The 16,165-nt window shown below is 38.6% G+C and overlaps 1 protein-coding gene across 1 annotated transcript in view; it reads right to left on the reverse strand.

Annotated features, from left to right (window-relative positions):
* Window positions 1-16,165, reverse strand: part of DHRS3 (dehydrogenase/reductase 3) — a 98,101-nt gene that overhangs the window by 39,261 nt on the left and 42,675 nt on the right. Inside the window, 2 exon segments of the mRNA XM_053690957.1 lie at window positions 8,046-8,066; window positions 8,068-8,190. Of these exon segments, the coding sequence (XP_053546932.1) occupies window positions 8,046-8,066; window positions 8,068-8,190 (144 nt within the window).

Raw genomic sequence — 16,165 nt, forward strand, 5'->3', positions numbered from 1 at the left:
TCATTCAGAGCCGCTAATACCTCCCCTAGCAATATGCGGAGGTTCTCAAGCTTAAATTTAAAATTAGAAATCTCTGAATCCAGTCTCCCTGGATCAGATCCGTCACCCACAGAATGAAGCTCTCCGTCTTCACGTTCTGCAAACTGTGACGCAGTATCTGACATGGCTCTCACCTCATCCGCGCGCTCTGTCCTTAACCCAGAGCTATCGCACTTGCCACTTAATTCTGGCAATTTAGATAATACTTCTGTCATAACAGTAGCCATGTCTTGCAAAGTGATTTGTAAGGGCCTCCCTGATGTACTTGCACCACAAAATCACGCACCTCCTGAGCGGGAGGCGAAGGTACTGACACGTGAGGAGAGTTAGTCGGCTATAACTTCCCCCTCGTTGTCTTGGTGATAATTTCTTTACACGTAAAGATTGACTTTTATTTAAAGTAGCATCAATGCAATTAGTACATAAATTTCTATTGGGCTCCACATTGGCCTTTAAACATAGTGAACAAAGAGATTAATCTGTGTCAGACATGTTTAAACAGACTAGCAATAGACTAGCAAGCTTGGAAATACTTTTCTAAATAAATTTACAAGCAATATAAAAAACGCTACTGTGCCTTTAAGAAGCACAAAAAGCTGTCACAGTTGAAATAACAATGAACCAAAATAGTTATAGCAACCAATTTTTCACAGTAAATGTATTAAGTTAGCAAAGGATTGCACCCACCAGCAAAATGGATGATTAACCCCTTAATACCCAAAAACGGATTAACAATTTAATAATTAACGTTTTTCTCACAGTCAAAACACACTGTCACAGGTCTGCTGTGACTGATTACCTCCCTCAAAATGAATTTTGAAGACCCCTGAGCTCTCTAGAGACGATCTGGATCATGGAGGATCTCTTGTGACTGAATTTTTACTGCGCAAAAAAAGCGCTAAAATAGGCCCCTCCCACTCATATTACAACAGTGGGGAAGCTCAGAAAACTGTTTCTATGCAGAAAACAAAGATGGCCATGTGGTAAAAATCATGCCCCAATAAGTTTTATCACCAAGTACCTCACAAAAAACGATTAACATGCCAGTAAACGTTTTAAACATACATTTGAAAATTTATGAATTGTTATTAATAAGCCTGCTACCAGTCGCTTTTACTGCAGTTAAGGCTCATACATTATTTCAGTATTAACAGTATTTTCAGAGTCAATTCCATTCCTTAGAAAAATACATTCAGTGTACACACACTCATCAGCCTAATACCAGTCGCTATCACTGCATTTAAGGCTGAACTTACTTTACATTGGTATCAGCAGTATTTTCTCAGTCAATTCCATTCCTCAGAAAAATAATTACTGCACATAACCTCATTTGCAGGGGGGCCCTGCATGCTATTCCCCTTCTCTGAAGTTACCTCACTCCTCAGATGAGAACAGCCAGTGGATCTTAGTTACGTCTGCTAAGATAATAGAAAAACGCAGGCAGATTCTTCTTCTAATGCTGCCTGAGAATAAACAGCACACTCCGGTGCCATTTTAAAATAAACTTTTGATTGTAGAAATAAACTAAGTTAAAAAACACCACAGACCTCTCACAGCGACCTATCTAGTTAGGCTGCAAGAGAATGACTGAATAATGACATGTGAGGGGAGGAGCTATGTAGCAGCTCTGCTGGGTGATCCTCTTGCAGCTTCCTGTTAGGAAGAGATATATTCCATAAGTAATGGATGACCCGTGGACTGACTACACTTAACAAGAGAAATCAAGCGTTCAATCTCCAAGCAGTCAGCTTCCGTCAAGAAGATTTTCATGGATATAGAATCTATTAGAGTTCCCAGGAAAGGAACCCTTGTCTGTGGAATTAGGTGAACTCTTTTCTAGATTCACCTTCTATCCATGAGTCCTTAGAAAGGACAGAACCATGTCGGTATGAGACTTTGTCAGTTGGTAAGATGACGCCTGGATTAGAATATTGTCCAGATAAGAAACCACTGCAATGCCCCGCAGTCTGAGAACCGCATAGCAAAGACCCTAGAACCTTTGTGAAGATCCAGCCCGAAGGAAGAGCCACGAACTGAAAATGTTTGTCCAGGAAGGCAAACCTTAGGAAACTGGTGATGATCTTTGTGGATAGGAATATGAAGAGATGCATCCTTTAAGTCCACGGTAGTCATATATTGACCCTCCTGGATCAATGGGAGAATTGTCCGAATAGTCTCCATCTTGAAGGATGGAACTCTGAGAAACTTGTTTAGACTCCTGAGATCTAAAATGGGTCGGAACGTTCCTCTTTTTTGGAACCACAAAAAGATTTGAGTAAAACCCTGCCCCTGTATTGGAACAGGACAAATTAACTTCCCATAGTGGAGAGGTCTTTTACACAACGTAAGAACGCCTCTTTTTATCTGGTCTACAGACAATCGTGAAAGAAGAAACCTTCCCTTTGGGAAGGAATGTTTGAACTCCAACTGATACCCCTTGAGACCACGATTTCTAGTGTCCAGGATCCTGAACGTCTCTTATCCAAGCCTGGAAAAAGAGAGAAAGTCCGCCCTTCATGCTGTCTTGAGAGCAGGCAGCGGGCTTCTGGGTTGTTTACCCTTGTTCCAAGCCTGGTTGGGTCTCCAATAGCTTTGGCTTGAGAAAAGTTTCCTTCCTGTTTAGCGGCAGAGGAGGAAAGGGGGACTCCTTTGAAATTATGAAAGGAACAAAAATTTCTGTTGTCCCTTTGCTTAGATATTTTGTCTTGAGGGAGAAGATGACCCTTACCTCCCGTAATATCAGAAATGATTTCTTTCAAATCAGGCCCGAATAGGGTCTTTCCCTTGAAGGGAATAGCCAAAAGCTTTGATTTAGAGGACACATCTGCAGACCAAGATGTTAACCATAAGGCTCTGCGCGCTAACAATGGAAATTCCTGAATTCTTAGCCACCAATTTGGCGATCTGAAAGGCGGCATCCGTAATAAAAGAATTAGCCAGCTTAAGGGCCTTAATTCTATCCATTATTTATTATAAGAGCCTCAGTCTTAAGGGGGGGGACTCTTTTAGAGCGTCAACCAAAAGACAGCCGCAGTTGTGATGGTTACAATGCAGGCCGTCGGTTGTAATAGAAATCCTTGATGAATATATATAACTTTTTTTAGAAGACCCTCCAACTTTTATCCATATGGGTCTTTGAAAGCACAACTGTCCTCAATAGGGATAGTCGTCACGCTTAGCCAGGGTAGAGATAGCTCCCTCCACCTTAGGGACCCGTCTGCCAAGAGTCCTGACGTGTCAGCTATAGGGGTACATTTTCTTAAAAATAGGGGAAGGGGAGAACGGGATACCCGGTCTCTCCCACCTCCCTTGTAATAAATTTCCAAAATTCTCTTAGGAACTGGAAACTCATCGGAATAAGAAGGGACCTCTAAGTATTTGTCCATCTTAGTCAATTTCTATGGCCACAATAGAGTGACAGTCGTCCAGAGTCGCCAAAACCTCTCGTAGTAAAAGGTGGAGGTGTTCAAGCTTAAACCTGAAGGACATGACGTCTGAATCTGTCTGGGGTAATGCACTTCCTGAGTCAGACAGTTCCCCCTCAGACAGGGCCTCCCTACCCCCCAATTCAGAACCCTGGGAAGGTATATCAGAGATAGCATTAAAGCATCAGAGGTTGCAGGGAACCACGTGGATTTTCTGTCCTGCCGGCGTTTGCCTTGTAACACTGGCAACTTGGATAAAACTTCTGTAAGAGTGGATGACATAACTGCAGCCATATCCTTTAGAGTAAATGAAGCAGACGCCGTTTGAAGAACATGGCGTCACCTGAGCGGGCATTAAAGGCTGTGACGCTGGGGAGAAAGATGCGGCATACCCTGAATTTTCATCAGTCTGAGGATATTCATATCGATGTATCTTTACAGTGTAAAGAACAAATTTTCTTTAATAAAGCCCTCTCAATACATGGGGGACAAAGTGTAACAGGGGGGTTCCACAATGGCATCTAACACATAGGACATGTACTTTGTTCAAGGTCATCCATCTTTTATAACCTGAACAAAAATGCAAGCTTGGTCAAAATCACTGATAATAAGTATAGCAAATATCAGTCTAATAATAAAAACACTGTGGAGAACTGTATCTTTAAATACAAAAACAAAATAAATCAATCTTGGTCCCTAAGGCAGGGCGAAATTTCACATAGACTGCACGAAGGCCTCAGAATAGTACACTGGTAAACTTTTGAAATGTACCCCAGTCACCTTGCCGCAGCTCTGCTGCGGCTCCTACCTTCCTCCACGTGACCACACTAGACTCCTTTAAGCACGGCGCACCTAAAGTCGCTTGTAAAATATCGCTACAAGTGGACTTAGGAGCCATGAGGAAATGCTGCACCGGACAACTGAAGGTATGAAAGCTGCTCTATCCTAAGCGCGCAAAAAACATAGGCCCCGCCTTTCGTGGGCATAACCACCAAACAGTCCTCACATCAGGATACCACCATGTACCGGAGCTATATAGTGAAAACATATCCCCTCCGAACTGTCCCCAGCGTCAGCCACCACTTTAATAAACAAAACTGAACCTTCTATTCCATGCCCGTATCGTGAATACACATACACTAGGTCCCAGCGCTTCAAGGCTATAACATGCCTGAGTGTCTGGATAAACAATTAATGTCAGTTTCTTTACACACCCCAGCGCTTCTAGGCTATTATATGTCAGAGTGTCGTGGGTATTTAAAGTAAATGTTAAAAGGAAGCCCTTTCAAACTAGCCCCTGTATAACAGTAAAGCACAGTTTTTCTGAATATATGCTGCAGCGCTCCAGAATAATAAACTTCACCTACCTCCATGCTGAGGAACAGCATGACAAGCTCACCGATATCAAGAGGTCCACTCTTCCTCCTGAGGTCCTGTGAAAGCAGAAGGGTCTTGGGTTACAACCTCTAAGACCATATATAAAAAAGCAGCACAGTCTTGGGAGGCGCAGTGGAGATAAAAATCCACCAGGTTCCCATAGTCTAAAAAGGACTATCAGAGAGGCTGCCCTGTAACAAAATAGTACAACTTTGGCACCATTTAAAAATAAAAAAAAAACTCTTGATTGAAGAATCTAAAACTACACCCTCACTTTACCTCGTCCTATCACTAACACAGGCAAAGAGAATGACTGGTTGGGGGGGGGGGGAGGAGCTATTTATGCAGCTCTGCTGTGGAGCTCTTTTGCCTCCTCCTGTTGACCAGGAGGCGATATCCCATAAGTAAGGATGAAATCCGTGGACTCGTCATATGTTGTAAAGAAAGTTGATCTTTTATAGTGCAGCACTGTCAAGACATATCGGCTATGATAGTTTTGTAATGTGGTAAAGAATAAGTCTACTCCCCTTCTATGGTCAGAGGAAAGTCTGAAACACCCTCAGTACAAGGTTCTGGCTGTAGAGATATATAAAGTATTACTACAATATAGCAGAATGAGATATCCATTATCACATCAAACGCCCTTCATTCCTGAGACCACTGAAGCTGGGGTGACTTAGGCGAGTTGGGGTGACTTAGTGAAGTGATTCCAACATCTGACCACTTGCCATGTATTTCACAACAAGCACCTTCCACCCTAATGTTTACGGATTACCGTTTAACATTCTCCCACATAGCATCATTTTTCCCTATTCCTCTTTATACTGCTACATGGTTCCATACATTTCTATGTAACTTTCTGCCATTTGCATCTTCATCCTGTTGCTCTTAGTACTCACTCCATTTTACAGATTCATTATTTATAACTCATAATGCTCTCTCCTGTGTCATTCCCTCTTGTTACATTGGAAGATTGAGAGCCCTCTACCTAATCAATGATTGTGCTCAAGGGGCAAGGACATGCCTTTAGTTTAAAGGGATATAAAATAGTCTGTTTCATTGTAGTAATAATAATTAAAAAAAAAAAAAAAACCAACACACTAAGCAGTGGTTTGTGCTTAATAGAAATCATTGCAATATATATTCATCACTTAAATAAATAAAAATAAAAAGTTAAAATCCTTTTAAAGCTTATAGGTGCAGTGTTCATTACTTCCCGTCTACAGCCCTAAAAGGGGGCTTGGGTCTCTACAGGAAAGAAAGTCTAGCTTGATATCATAATCTTCTGGAGTAACATGAGCTGGTTTACCACTTAATAGATGTGCATTTAGAGGTTTTGGATACCTCCAAATGTGGAAGATGGCAGCCCTTTGTGCGGTTCTGAGTGAAGTTTATTCTTGTGAAACAGGCAACACACTAAAATCTTGATTTGCACAGTATAAATTCAGCTCCAAAATATAAAGGGTATCCAAAACCTCAGAATGCACACATCTACTATTTATAGTGATTGTAAGCTTTCGTATTGAACAGTATATAAAATTATTCTTCAAAAACAGGGGCACTTTCTTTATGACATTTTTATTAAGACGCTTAATACTCCGCCCGCATCTCATACTTCTTTTAGCTGTGCAATGATGAATCCAGCTTCATCCAATCGTTGTGTTTATTATACCATAAAGCGTATTAGGGGCACTTTCATTTATGAAATTTTTATTGTTTTTGAAGAATAATTGTATATACTGTTCAGTTCAATACGATAAAGCTTACAATTCACTTTAATGAATACTAGATAAACAGGGAGTCTCTTGACCAATGTTCAGTAGACACAGAAGCAAATGAAAATTTCTAAGTGCTCATTTTGCACAATTTGTTTCTTTTTACGATTACTTTGATTTAGCGTATTTGTTTTTACTAAAGGAGTATGGGTTTATATCCCTTTTAAAGGGACAGTCAACTCCAAAAAATGTATTGTATAAAAAGATTGATAATACCTTTATTACCCATTCCCCAGTTTTGCATAATTAACATTGTTACATTAAAAGGGATAGTAAAGTCAAAATTAAATTTTCATGACTCCAGATAGGACATGTTATTTTAAAAACTTTCTAATTACGTTTTTCATCAAATTTGCTTTGTTCTCTTGTATTCTTAGTTAAAAGCTAAAACTAGGTAGGGCTCATATGCTAATGTCTAAGCCCTTGAAGGCCACGTCTTATCTGAATGCATTTGACAGTTTTTCCCAGCTAGAGGGTGTTAGTTCATGTGATCCTTGAAGGCCACGTCTTATCTGAATGCATTTGACAGTTTTTCCCAGCTAGAGGGTGTTAGTTCATGTGTTGTCATATAGATAAATAGCTTCATGTGTGTGAGCACAATGTTAAGAAATAGCACTAATTGCTGAAATGTAAATCTGAGATAAATCTGAGATAAGTAAGGCAGTCTGCAAAAGCTCAGATACAAGGGTAATTACAGAGGTAAAACATCTATCTTTTTAAACCAAAAGACATTTTTGGTGGTTTACTATCCCTTTAATATACTTCTGTCAATTTAAGTACTGAAATGATTGTAATATATCCTCACATACCCTATTCTATGTATCGTTATGTACCCGTGAATGTATTTTACATTGTAAAGTGCTGCATAATTTGTTGATGCTTTATAGACTAACAACTCCTCTTATTATTATTTGCCATAAGCAATTCCTAGAGATCAGCTGTGCACAGGATACACTTCCTTGTTATGTTAATGGAACATAAAACCCCCACAGTTTTCTTTCATTAGAAAGACATAGCATATCAATTTTAAACAACTTTCCAATTTACTTATTTTATCCAATTTGCTATGTTCTCCTGGTAATCCTTTGTTAAGGAAGCATACCTAGGTAGGCTTAGGAGCTGCAATGCACTACTGGGAGCTAGCTGCACATATATGCCTTGTCACTGGATATGTTCAGTTAGCTACCAGTTGTGCATTTCTGCTCCTTAAATAGAGGACACCAAGAGAACAAAGCAAATTTTATCAAAGAGTAAATTGGAAGTAGTTTAAAAATGTTTGCTCTGAATCATGAAAGAAAATTAAATTAACAAAAAAACAATTGTAAGTTGAATTGATACTGAAACGATTTAAAGCAAATAAAATAAAAACATTTTTTTTTTTTATGGTCTCGTAATATCCTGCGCATATAGGGTGTGTTTGTAGACTAACCTTTTCTCGTACTGCTTTTGCCCTGCTGGTAAACTTCCTCTCGATTACCAACATCACATATGAAATAATAACATTCTGTGCCAAGCTGTCTTATTTCTTCAGTAGTTTCTTTGAGACATTTCTCTGTTCGACCCCATAAAATAATCTGTAACAATTATAAAAATAAATAAATATAATAATAAATAAATATAATCATAATAATAAATAAAAATTATATAATAATAATAATAAATAAATATAATAATAATAATTAAATAAAAATATATAATAATAATAAATATATATATATATATAATAGAATATCTATATCTTTTTATCACCGTTTTAATGTGTTTTCGCTGATATATTTTACTTGTTGCAGTGAATAAGAGTGGTTGTTTACAAATAGGTCTTCTAACTTTATTTTGAAAAAGATATTGGAAATAAGATAGGAGCTGGCTCAGTGTTTAATGCTACCTGAAAACACAATAAAATGGACTATTTCATTTACAAAAAACAAACCCAAAAGGTACAATTCCAAATACATTTTAAACTCTGCAGCTGGTAGTAGCACATCATTGTAAAAAAAACATTAAGGTGAAAATTATGCTAGAAGTTTCCCTTTAAATAGACACATGTATGTATAAATAAAAAATAAATACATATTTTTCGCAATCATCTTTAATTTTAAAATACATTTTTTAACTACATTATAAAACGTTATAAAATTATCTGATCATATCAGAAATCTTCATGGGAAACCATGTAGGTCAACATGGTCTTCATTATAACTACCAGATGCATGGGGCAAAAGATCAAGTTCTGTATTTATGCAGATAATAATGTAACATTAACAATTTGCAGACATCTGATGACAAGAAAAAAAAACCCCCGCACCACAACCCCAATTGAATTTTTCGAGTCCAGGTTTTTAAACCAGTAAACTAAAAGGCTCTTTTTTGAAGTTCATGGACAGATAGTTTCTTTTCCTGGAAGGAATCCAGACACCAATCTCTTTGATTACCTCCCTACTGATGTAGACACACTCTTCTTTCAAAGAATTACTGACCAGAAAATTGTCTAGGGCAGCGACCCCAGAGAGGCGGCAAGATCCCTGCAGAGCCCGACTGCCCTGAAAGGCATCCTGCCCTGATTTTACTCTCCCTGACCCCAAGGGCTAGCAGTGCTACAGCAGGTGCAAAGTTCCCAAGCATTAGCTCTGGTAGAGAACTGTGACAGTCCACCTGGAGTCTGGTAGACCATGATGATCTTTTAAGCTACTTGAATTTTAATTAGGACCAATATACCAGACAAAATTAATGGCTTGATGAGATTATTAGATGAATTAAATGTTATGTAACAAATAATTAAATTTGGTAACGATTCCAAATCAAAGCAGTAGTTAGCCTTTACAATAAATTGGGGCATTATTATGAAAGTGCAAGCGGACATGATACAATGTAGCGTATCATGTCCTTTGCACATCGATAAATGCTGACACATATACTTGTCGGCATTTATCATTGCACAAGCAGTTCACCAGAACTGCTTGTGCAATGCCGCCCCCTGCAGATTTGTGGCCAATCAGTTGCTAGTAGGGGGTGTCAAATCACCCGATCGTATTCGATCGGGTTGTTGATTTCTGTCCGCCGTCTCAGAGCAGGTGGACCAAGTTAGGAGCTTGATAATTCGGAGCCTGATAATTCGGCCCCATTGTGTCTACAAGGATTACCATTTTTATTTGCAATATGGAGGTTATAGAATTATAATGTAGTATTTAAAAGGGGTAGTTAAAGGCACAGGAAACCCCAAAATGTTCTCTCATGATTTGGATAGAACATACAACTTTCCAATTTACTTCCATTAAAAAATTAGCTTTGTCCTCCTTGTTATACCTTTGCTGGCAGAACAGCATTGCACTACTGGCAGCTAGATGAACACATCTAGTTAGCCAATCACAAGGGACAAATGTGTGCAGGCAGCAATCAGCAGGTAGCTCCCACTAGTGTAGGATATGTGCGTATTATTTTTCAACAAGGCCACGAGAACAAAGCACATTAGAAAATAGAAGTGAATTTTAAAAAGTGTTTTAAAATGACATGCTCTATCTGAATCATGCAAGTTTAATTTTGACTTTCTTATCCCTTTAAAATATTTACAGTATTATACGCAAATGGTTGCTTTTCAATCCTTGTAAAGAGATTGCTTCCACTCCAGATGCTAATCCATGCTGTTTATAGTAATATATGCTTGGCAATTGGCCGCTATGCGAGTATGCCTCTAATCATTGGCCCACCAGCTACCTTACTCATAAGCAAGAATAATGTGTTTAATCCTCCTTTTTAAATGTGCAGTACAAGATAATTTAAAGAGACCTTCTAGTTTGATAATACAAAATTCTAATTTCTTAGAAGTTATCTTTAGTGACCTCCTAGAAACACATGCACCTGCATTTAAAGGACCAGTGAATACAGTAGATTTGCATAATCAACAAATGCATGATAAAAAGACAATGCAATAGCACTTAGTCTGAACTTCAAATGAGTAGTAGATTTTTTTTCTGAGAAATTTCAGTCATGTTGATTTCCACTCTACAGCCATCAGCCAATCACAAATGCATATACGTATATTCTGTGAATTCTTGCACATGCTCAGTAGGAGCTGATGACTTAAAAAATGTAACTATAAAAAGACTGTCCAATTTACTTCCATTAGCAAAAAGTGCAAAGTTGTTTAAAGTTGCATGCGCTATCTGAATAATGACTTGAATGTCCCTTTAACCCCTTAATGACTGAGGACGTGCAGGGTACGTCCTCAGAAAAAAGGCAGTTAACGCCTGAGGACGTACCCTGCACGTCCTCGGTGTGGAAAGCAGCTGGAAGCGATCCTGCTCGCTTCCAGCTGCTTTCCGGTTATTGCAGTGATGCCTCGATATGGAGGCATCCTGCAATAACCTTCTACGGCCATCCGATGCAGAGAGAGCCACTCTGTGGCCCTCTCTGCACCGGACATCGATGGCCGGTATCGTTGGTGGGTGGGAGCCGGTTGTGGGAGGTGAGGTGGCGGCCATCGATGGCCCCTGGTCATGTGGAGGGGGGCGGGATCGTGGGCGGCGGGGGTAGTCCGGGGGGCGCGGCGCGCGGGCGCGCGCACAGTGCACGAGGGGGGCGGGCGCGTGCACCTGGGAGGGAGCGGGTGGGAACCGCTACACTACAGAAAAATGTGTCCCCAAAACAAATAAAAGTGGGACTTAGAATGTAAAAAAAAATCCTTAGGAGTCATTTAGGTGGTGGGGATGGTCCGTGGGGGGACCGTGGGGTGCCCTGCAAACAAAATAAAAAAAATAAAAAAAAAACATTTGTTTGTGTGCAAAAACTGGGTACTGGCAGACAGCTGCCAGTACCCAAGATGGCCCCCAATAAGGCAGAGGGGAGGCTTAGAGAGCTGTTTTGGGGGGATCAGGGAGGTTGGGGGCTAAGGGGGGATCCCTATAACACAGCATATGTAAATATGCTTTTTTTTTTCTTTTTAGAAAAAAACAAAAAAAACTTTTATTTTAGTACTGGCAGACTTTCTGCCAGTACTTATGATGGCGGGAGACAATTGTGGGGTGGGGGAGGGAAGGGAGCTGTTGGGAGGGATCAGGGGGTGGGATGTGTCTGGTGGGAGGATGATATCTACACTCAAGCTAAAATTAACCCTGCAAGCTCCCTACAAACTACCTAATTACCCCTATCACTGCTAGCCTTAATACACGTGTGATGCGCAGCAGCATTTAGCGACTTTCTAATTACCAAAAAGCAACGCCAAAGTCATATATGTCTGCTATTTCTGAACAAAGGACATCCACAGAGAAGCATTTACAACCATTTGTGCCATAATTGCACAAGCTGTTTGTAAATTAATTTCAGTGAGAAACCTAAATTTGTGAAAAAAATTCAACGTTTTTTTTTTATTTGATCGCATTTGGCGGTGAAATGGTGGCATGAATATACCAAAATGGGCCTAGATCAATACTTGGGGTTGTCTACTACACTACACTAAAGCTAAAATTAACCCTAGAAGCTCCCTACATGCTCCCTAATTAACCCACTTCACTGCTGGGCATAATACACGTATTGTGCGCAGTGGCATTTAGCAGCCTTCTAATTACCACAAAAGCAAAGCCAAAGCCATATTCTGTCTGCTATTTCTGAAAAAGGGTATCCCAGAGAAGCATTTACAACCATTTATGCTATAATTACATAAGTTGTTTGTAATTAATTTCAGTGAGAAACCTAAAGTTTGTTGAAAAAAATTGTGAAAAAGTGAACAATTTTCCTTTATTTGATCGCATTTGGCGGTGAAATGGTGGCATGAAATATACCAAAATGGGCCTAGATCAATACTTTGGGATGTCTTCTAAAAAAAATATATACATGTCAAAGGATATTCAGGGATTCCTGAAAGATATTAAGTGTTCCAATGTAAAACTAGCGCTAATTTTGAAAAAAAGTGGTTTTGAAATAGCAAAGTGCTACTTGTATTTAAGGCCCTATAACTTGCAAAAAAAGCAAAGAACATGTAAAACATTGGGTATTTCTAAACTCAGGACAAATTTTAGAAACCTATTTAGCATGGGTGTTTTTTGGTGGTTGTAAGATGTGTAACAGATTTTGGGGGGTCAAAGTTAGAATAAAGTTGTGTTTTTTTCCATTTTTTCATCATATTTTTTAATTTTTTTTATAGTAAATTATAAGATATGATGAAAATAATGGTATCTTTAGAAAGTCCATTTATGGCGATAAAAACGGTATATAATATGTGTGGGTACAGTAAATGAGTAAGAGGAAAATTACCGCTAAAACACAAACACCTCAAAAATGTAAAAAAGCCTTGGTCCCCAACCGGACAGAAAATGGAAAAGTGCTTGCGGTCATTAAGGGGTTAATGGTTTTAAAACATAGTTACATGCTCTCACTAAATGTACATGAGTATACCTTACTCATCACCTCTCATTCAAGAATTACGACAGATTTTTTTTTTTTTTTTTAAAATGCAGTGCTCCCTTTATTTTAAAATAGACTACATTGCCATTTTAAAAATGTATGTTCCTGCGCTGGAATACTCCTTACTTTCTGCAGGATTTGTCATATCATCACAGTGAACAATAGAATATATAGGTAACCAGTTCATACACAAACATGGATTTCCTATTAGTTTCACTTTAAAATTTAAAGGGTCAGTTTACACAAACATTGTTATTGTTTTAAAAAAATAGATAACGCCTTTACCCCATCCCCCAGCTCTGTTACAACCCAACACTCGTTATATTAATAAAACATTTACAACATTTAAGCCTCTAAAGCCACCACAGACCGCCTCTTATCACATGCTTCTTTATTAGCTTTTCAGAACAAGACTGCCAATTCATGTGTGCCATATAGATTGTGCTCTCTCCCGTGGAGTTGTGCATGACACTGCACTAATTGGCTAAAATACAAGTCAATAGATAATAAAATAAATAGCCATGTGATAAGGGGCTGTCAGAAGAGGCTTAGATACAAGGTATTCAATGAGGTAAAAAGTATATTAAAAGGGACACAAGTCAAAATAAAAACATAATTCAGATAGAGCATGCAGTTTTTTAAGACACTTTCCAATTAAATTCCATTATCAAATCTTTTTATATGCACACTTTCTGGGGAACAAGATCCTACTAAGCATTCTGCACAAGCTCACAGTGTATACGATACTAGTCTGTGATTGGCTGATGTCTGTCACATGATGAAGTGGAAAATGGGAGAAAAAATAAGTTTGAATTTAAAATAAGCAGTAGATTTATTTCTGACAGATAAGGCGTTATTGCATTGTCTTTATATTATGCACTTGTTAATTATGTAATCCTACTGCATTTAGTGTGGTCCTTTAATATAATAAAGGGATTATCCTTTAATAGTTTTAAAAGAGAGACTGACCATTTAAATAGATTTTACTAAACCTTTATCATACAACAACATTTTAGCATGTTTACCACAGGAAAACAAATTGAGAATATCAGTTTAAAAGGACATTATGGCCTAAAATCACATGCTCTAGACTAATGACCCTTTAGCACTATGTGCTTAACTCTGTACCACTTATGCTGATCCAACCAATTGCTAGTTTTAAAAAAATTGCATTAAAGTGTCACTAGTCTTAAAGGGACATTAAACACTAAATAAATGCTAGATAGAATGATGCATTTAAAGAAAAGATTAGTCTGAGAACATGTAGATGCATTTTTTAAAATTTAATTAGTTGTTTAAATATTGACAAAATAAGTGTAAAGATTTAGTGTCTATAAAACAATGGGAGCTGCCACATTGTAACTTAGGTTACCTTTTCTCCTGTGGCCAATTAGGGACAGTTATAAATAGGTCACTAGAGTGTACAGCCAATGACTGTGTGGAATATAAAACTGTTAACACTTCCATCTCTAACAGGAACTGAAAAGCTCACAATATCAGAATGGAATTATAGGAAAAGGGGGCAAAATAAATAATGAAAGTATATTGCAGAGTATGTATGTATATATGCATACATATACACAATCTATCATTTTATGATACCATCTCAAAGTGTTTAATGTTTCTTTAAATGACATATTTAGATTATAATGGCCCTTTAACACAGAAGGCAGGATAGGTTGGGATCCCTGTATTAGGAGGTAGCGCAGCAGTCAATTTTTTTTTTTTTTATATAAATACTAGGGCTTGGCAAGTGAATTTTACATCTTGTGAGATCTTTAAATGGACAGTCTACCCAAATATTATTTTATGGTTTAAAAGATAGATAATTTATTACCTATTCCCCAGTTTTACATAACCAACATGGTTATATTAAAGGAATATGAAACCAACATTTTTATTTTGTGACCCAAAAAGCATACAATTTAAAAAAAAAAAAGTTCCCCCCCCCATCGTTTGCTCTCTCTCTCCCCCCCTCTCTTTTGTTCTCTCTCTCTCCCTCCTCTTTTGCTCTCCCCCCTCTTTTGCTCTCTCTCTCCCTCCTTTCATTTGCTCTCTCCCCTCTTTTCCTCCCTCTCCCTTCTCTTTTGCTCTCTGTTCCCCCCTCTTTTGCTCGCTTTCTCTCTTTCCCTCCTCTGCTTTGGTCTCTCCCACCGACCACGCCCCTCACGCGCGCTCCCGTGAGACCATGTCCACCAGCCACACCCCCATCACAGCACGCCCGGCCACGCCCCCACCAGGCAGCTTCCGCAGAGTGCACTACTCTGCTGCTCAAGGCCAGGTATGTTTATCCTTTGCAGTCTCTACTGTGTATGACTGCATCTGACAAACATAACTGGCCTTTTAATATATGGGATACCTAGGTAGGTGTCTAAAGCACTACATTTCAGGAAATAGTGCTGACATCTAATGCTCTTGCAAATGGATAATACTGTTGAAAAACTGCTGCCATATAGTGCTCCAGAAATGGGCTAGCTCCTAAGCTTATGTCCCTGTTTTTCAACAAAAAATCCAAGATGAAGCAGCACTAAGTTTGTAAATAGCACTGAGATTAGTCTGCAGAGGCTTAGATGCATGGTAATCAGAGGTAAAATCTTTATTAAGGGGATATGAAACACAAAAATCGTCTTTCATGATTCATCATGAAAGAAGATTTGTTGGTTTCATAACACTTTACCTCTGTGATTACCATGTATCTAAGCCTCTGCAGACTAGTCTCAGTGCTATTTACAAACTTGCATTTTAGCTAATTAGTGCTGCTTCATTAATAACTCCACGGGATTGAGCTCAATTTTTATCTATATGGCACACATGAACTAGCACTGACTTGCTGTGGAAAGCTTATAAAATGCATGTACATAAGAGGCGGCCTAAAGCGGCTTAGAAACAGTCAGAAATTTAGAGGTTTATAAGGGACAGTCTAGTCAAAATTAATCTTTCATGATTCAGATAGGGCAAGCCATTTTACTGTTTTAAATTTGCTTTGTTCTCTTAGCATCCTTTGTTGAAAGATAAACCCTAGGTAGTCTAATTTTTACAGTTTTCCACAGCTAGGCAGCACTAGTTCATGTGTGCCATGTAGATAACATTGCGCTCACTCCCGTGGAATTAATTATGATCAGCACTGATTGGCTAAAATGCAAGAACTGAAAT

The sequence above is a fragment of the Bombina bombina genome, chromosome 8 (genome assembly GCF_027579735.1).
Source record: "Bombina bombina isolate aBomBom1 chromosome 8, aBomBom1.pri, whole genome shotgun sequence".
Classification (NCBI taxonomy): domain Eukaryota; kingdom Metazoa; phylum Chordata; class Amphibia; order Anura; family Bombinatoridae; genus Bombina; species Bombina bombina.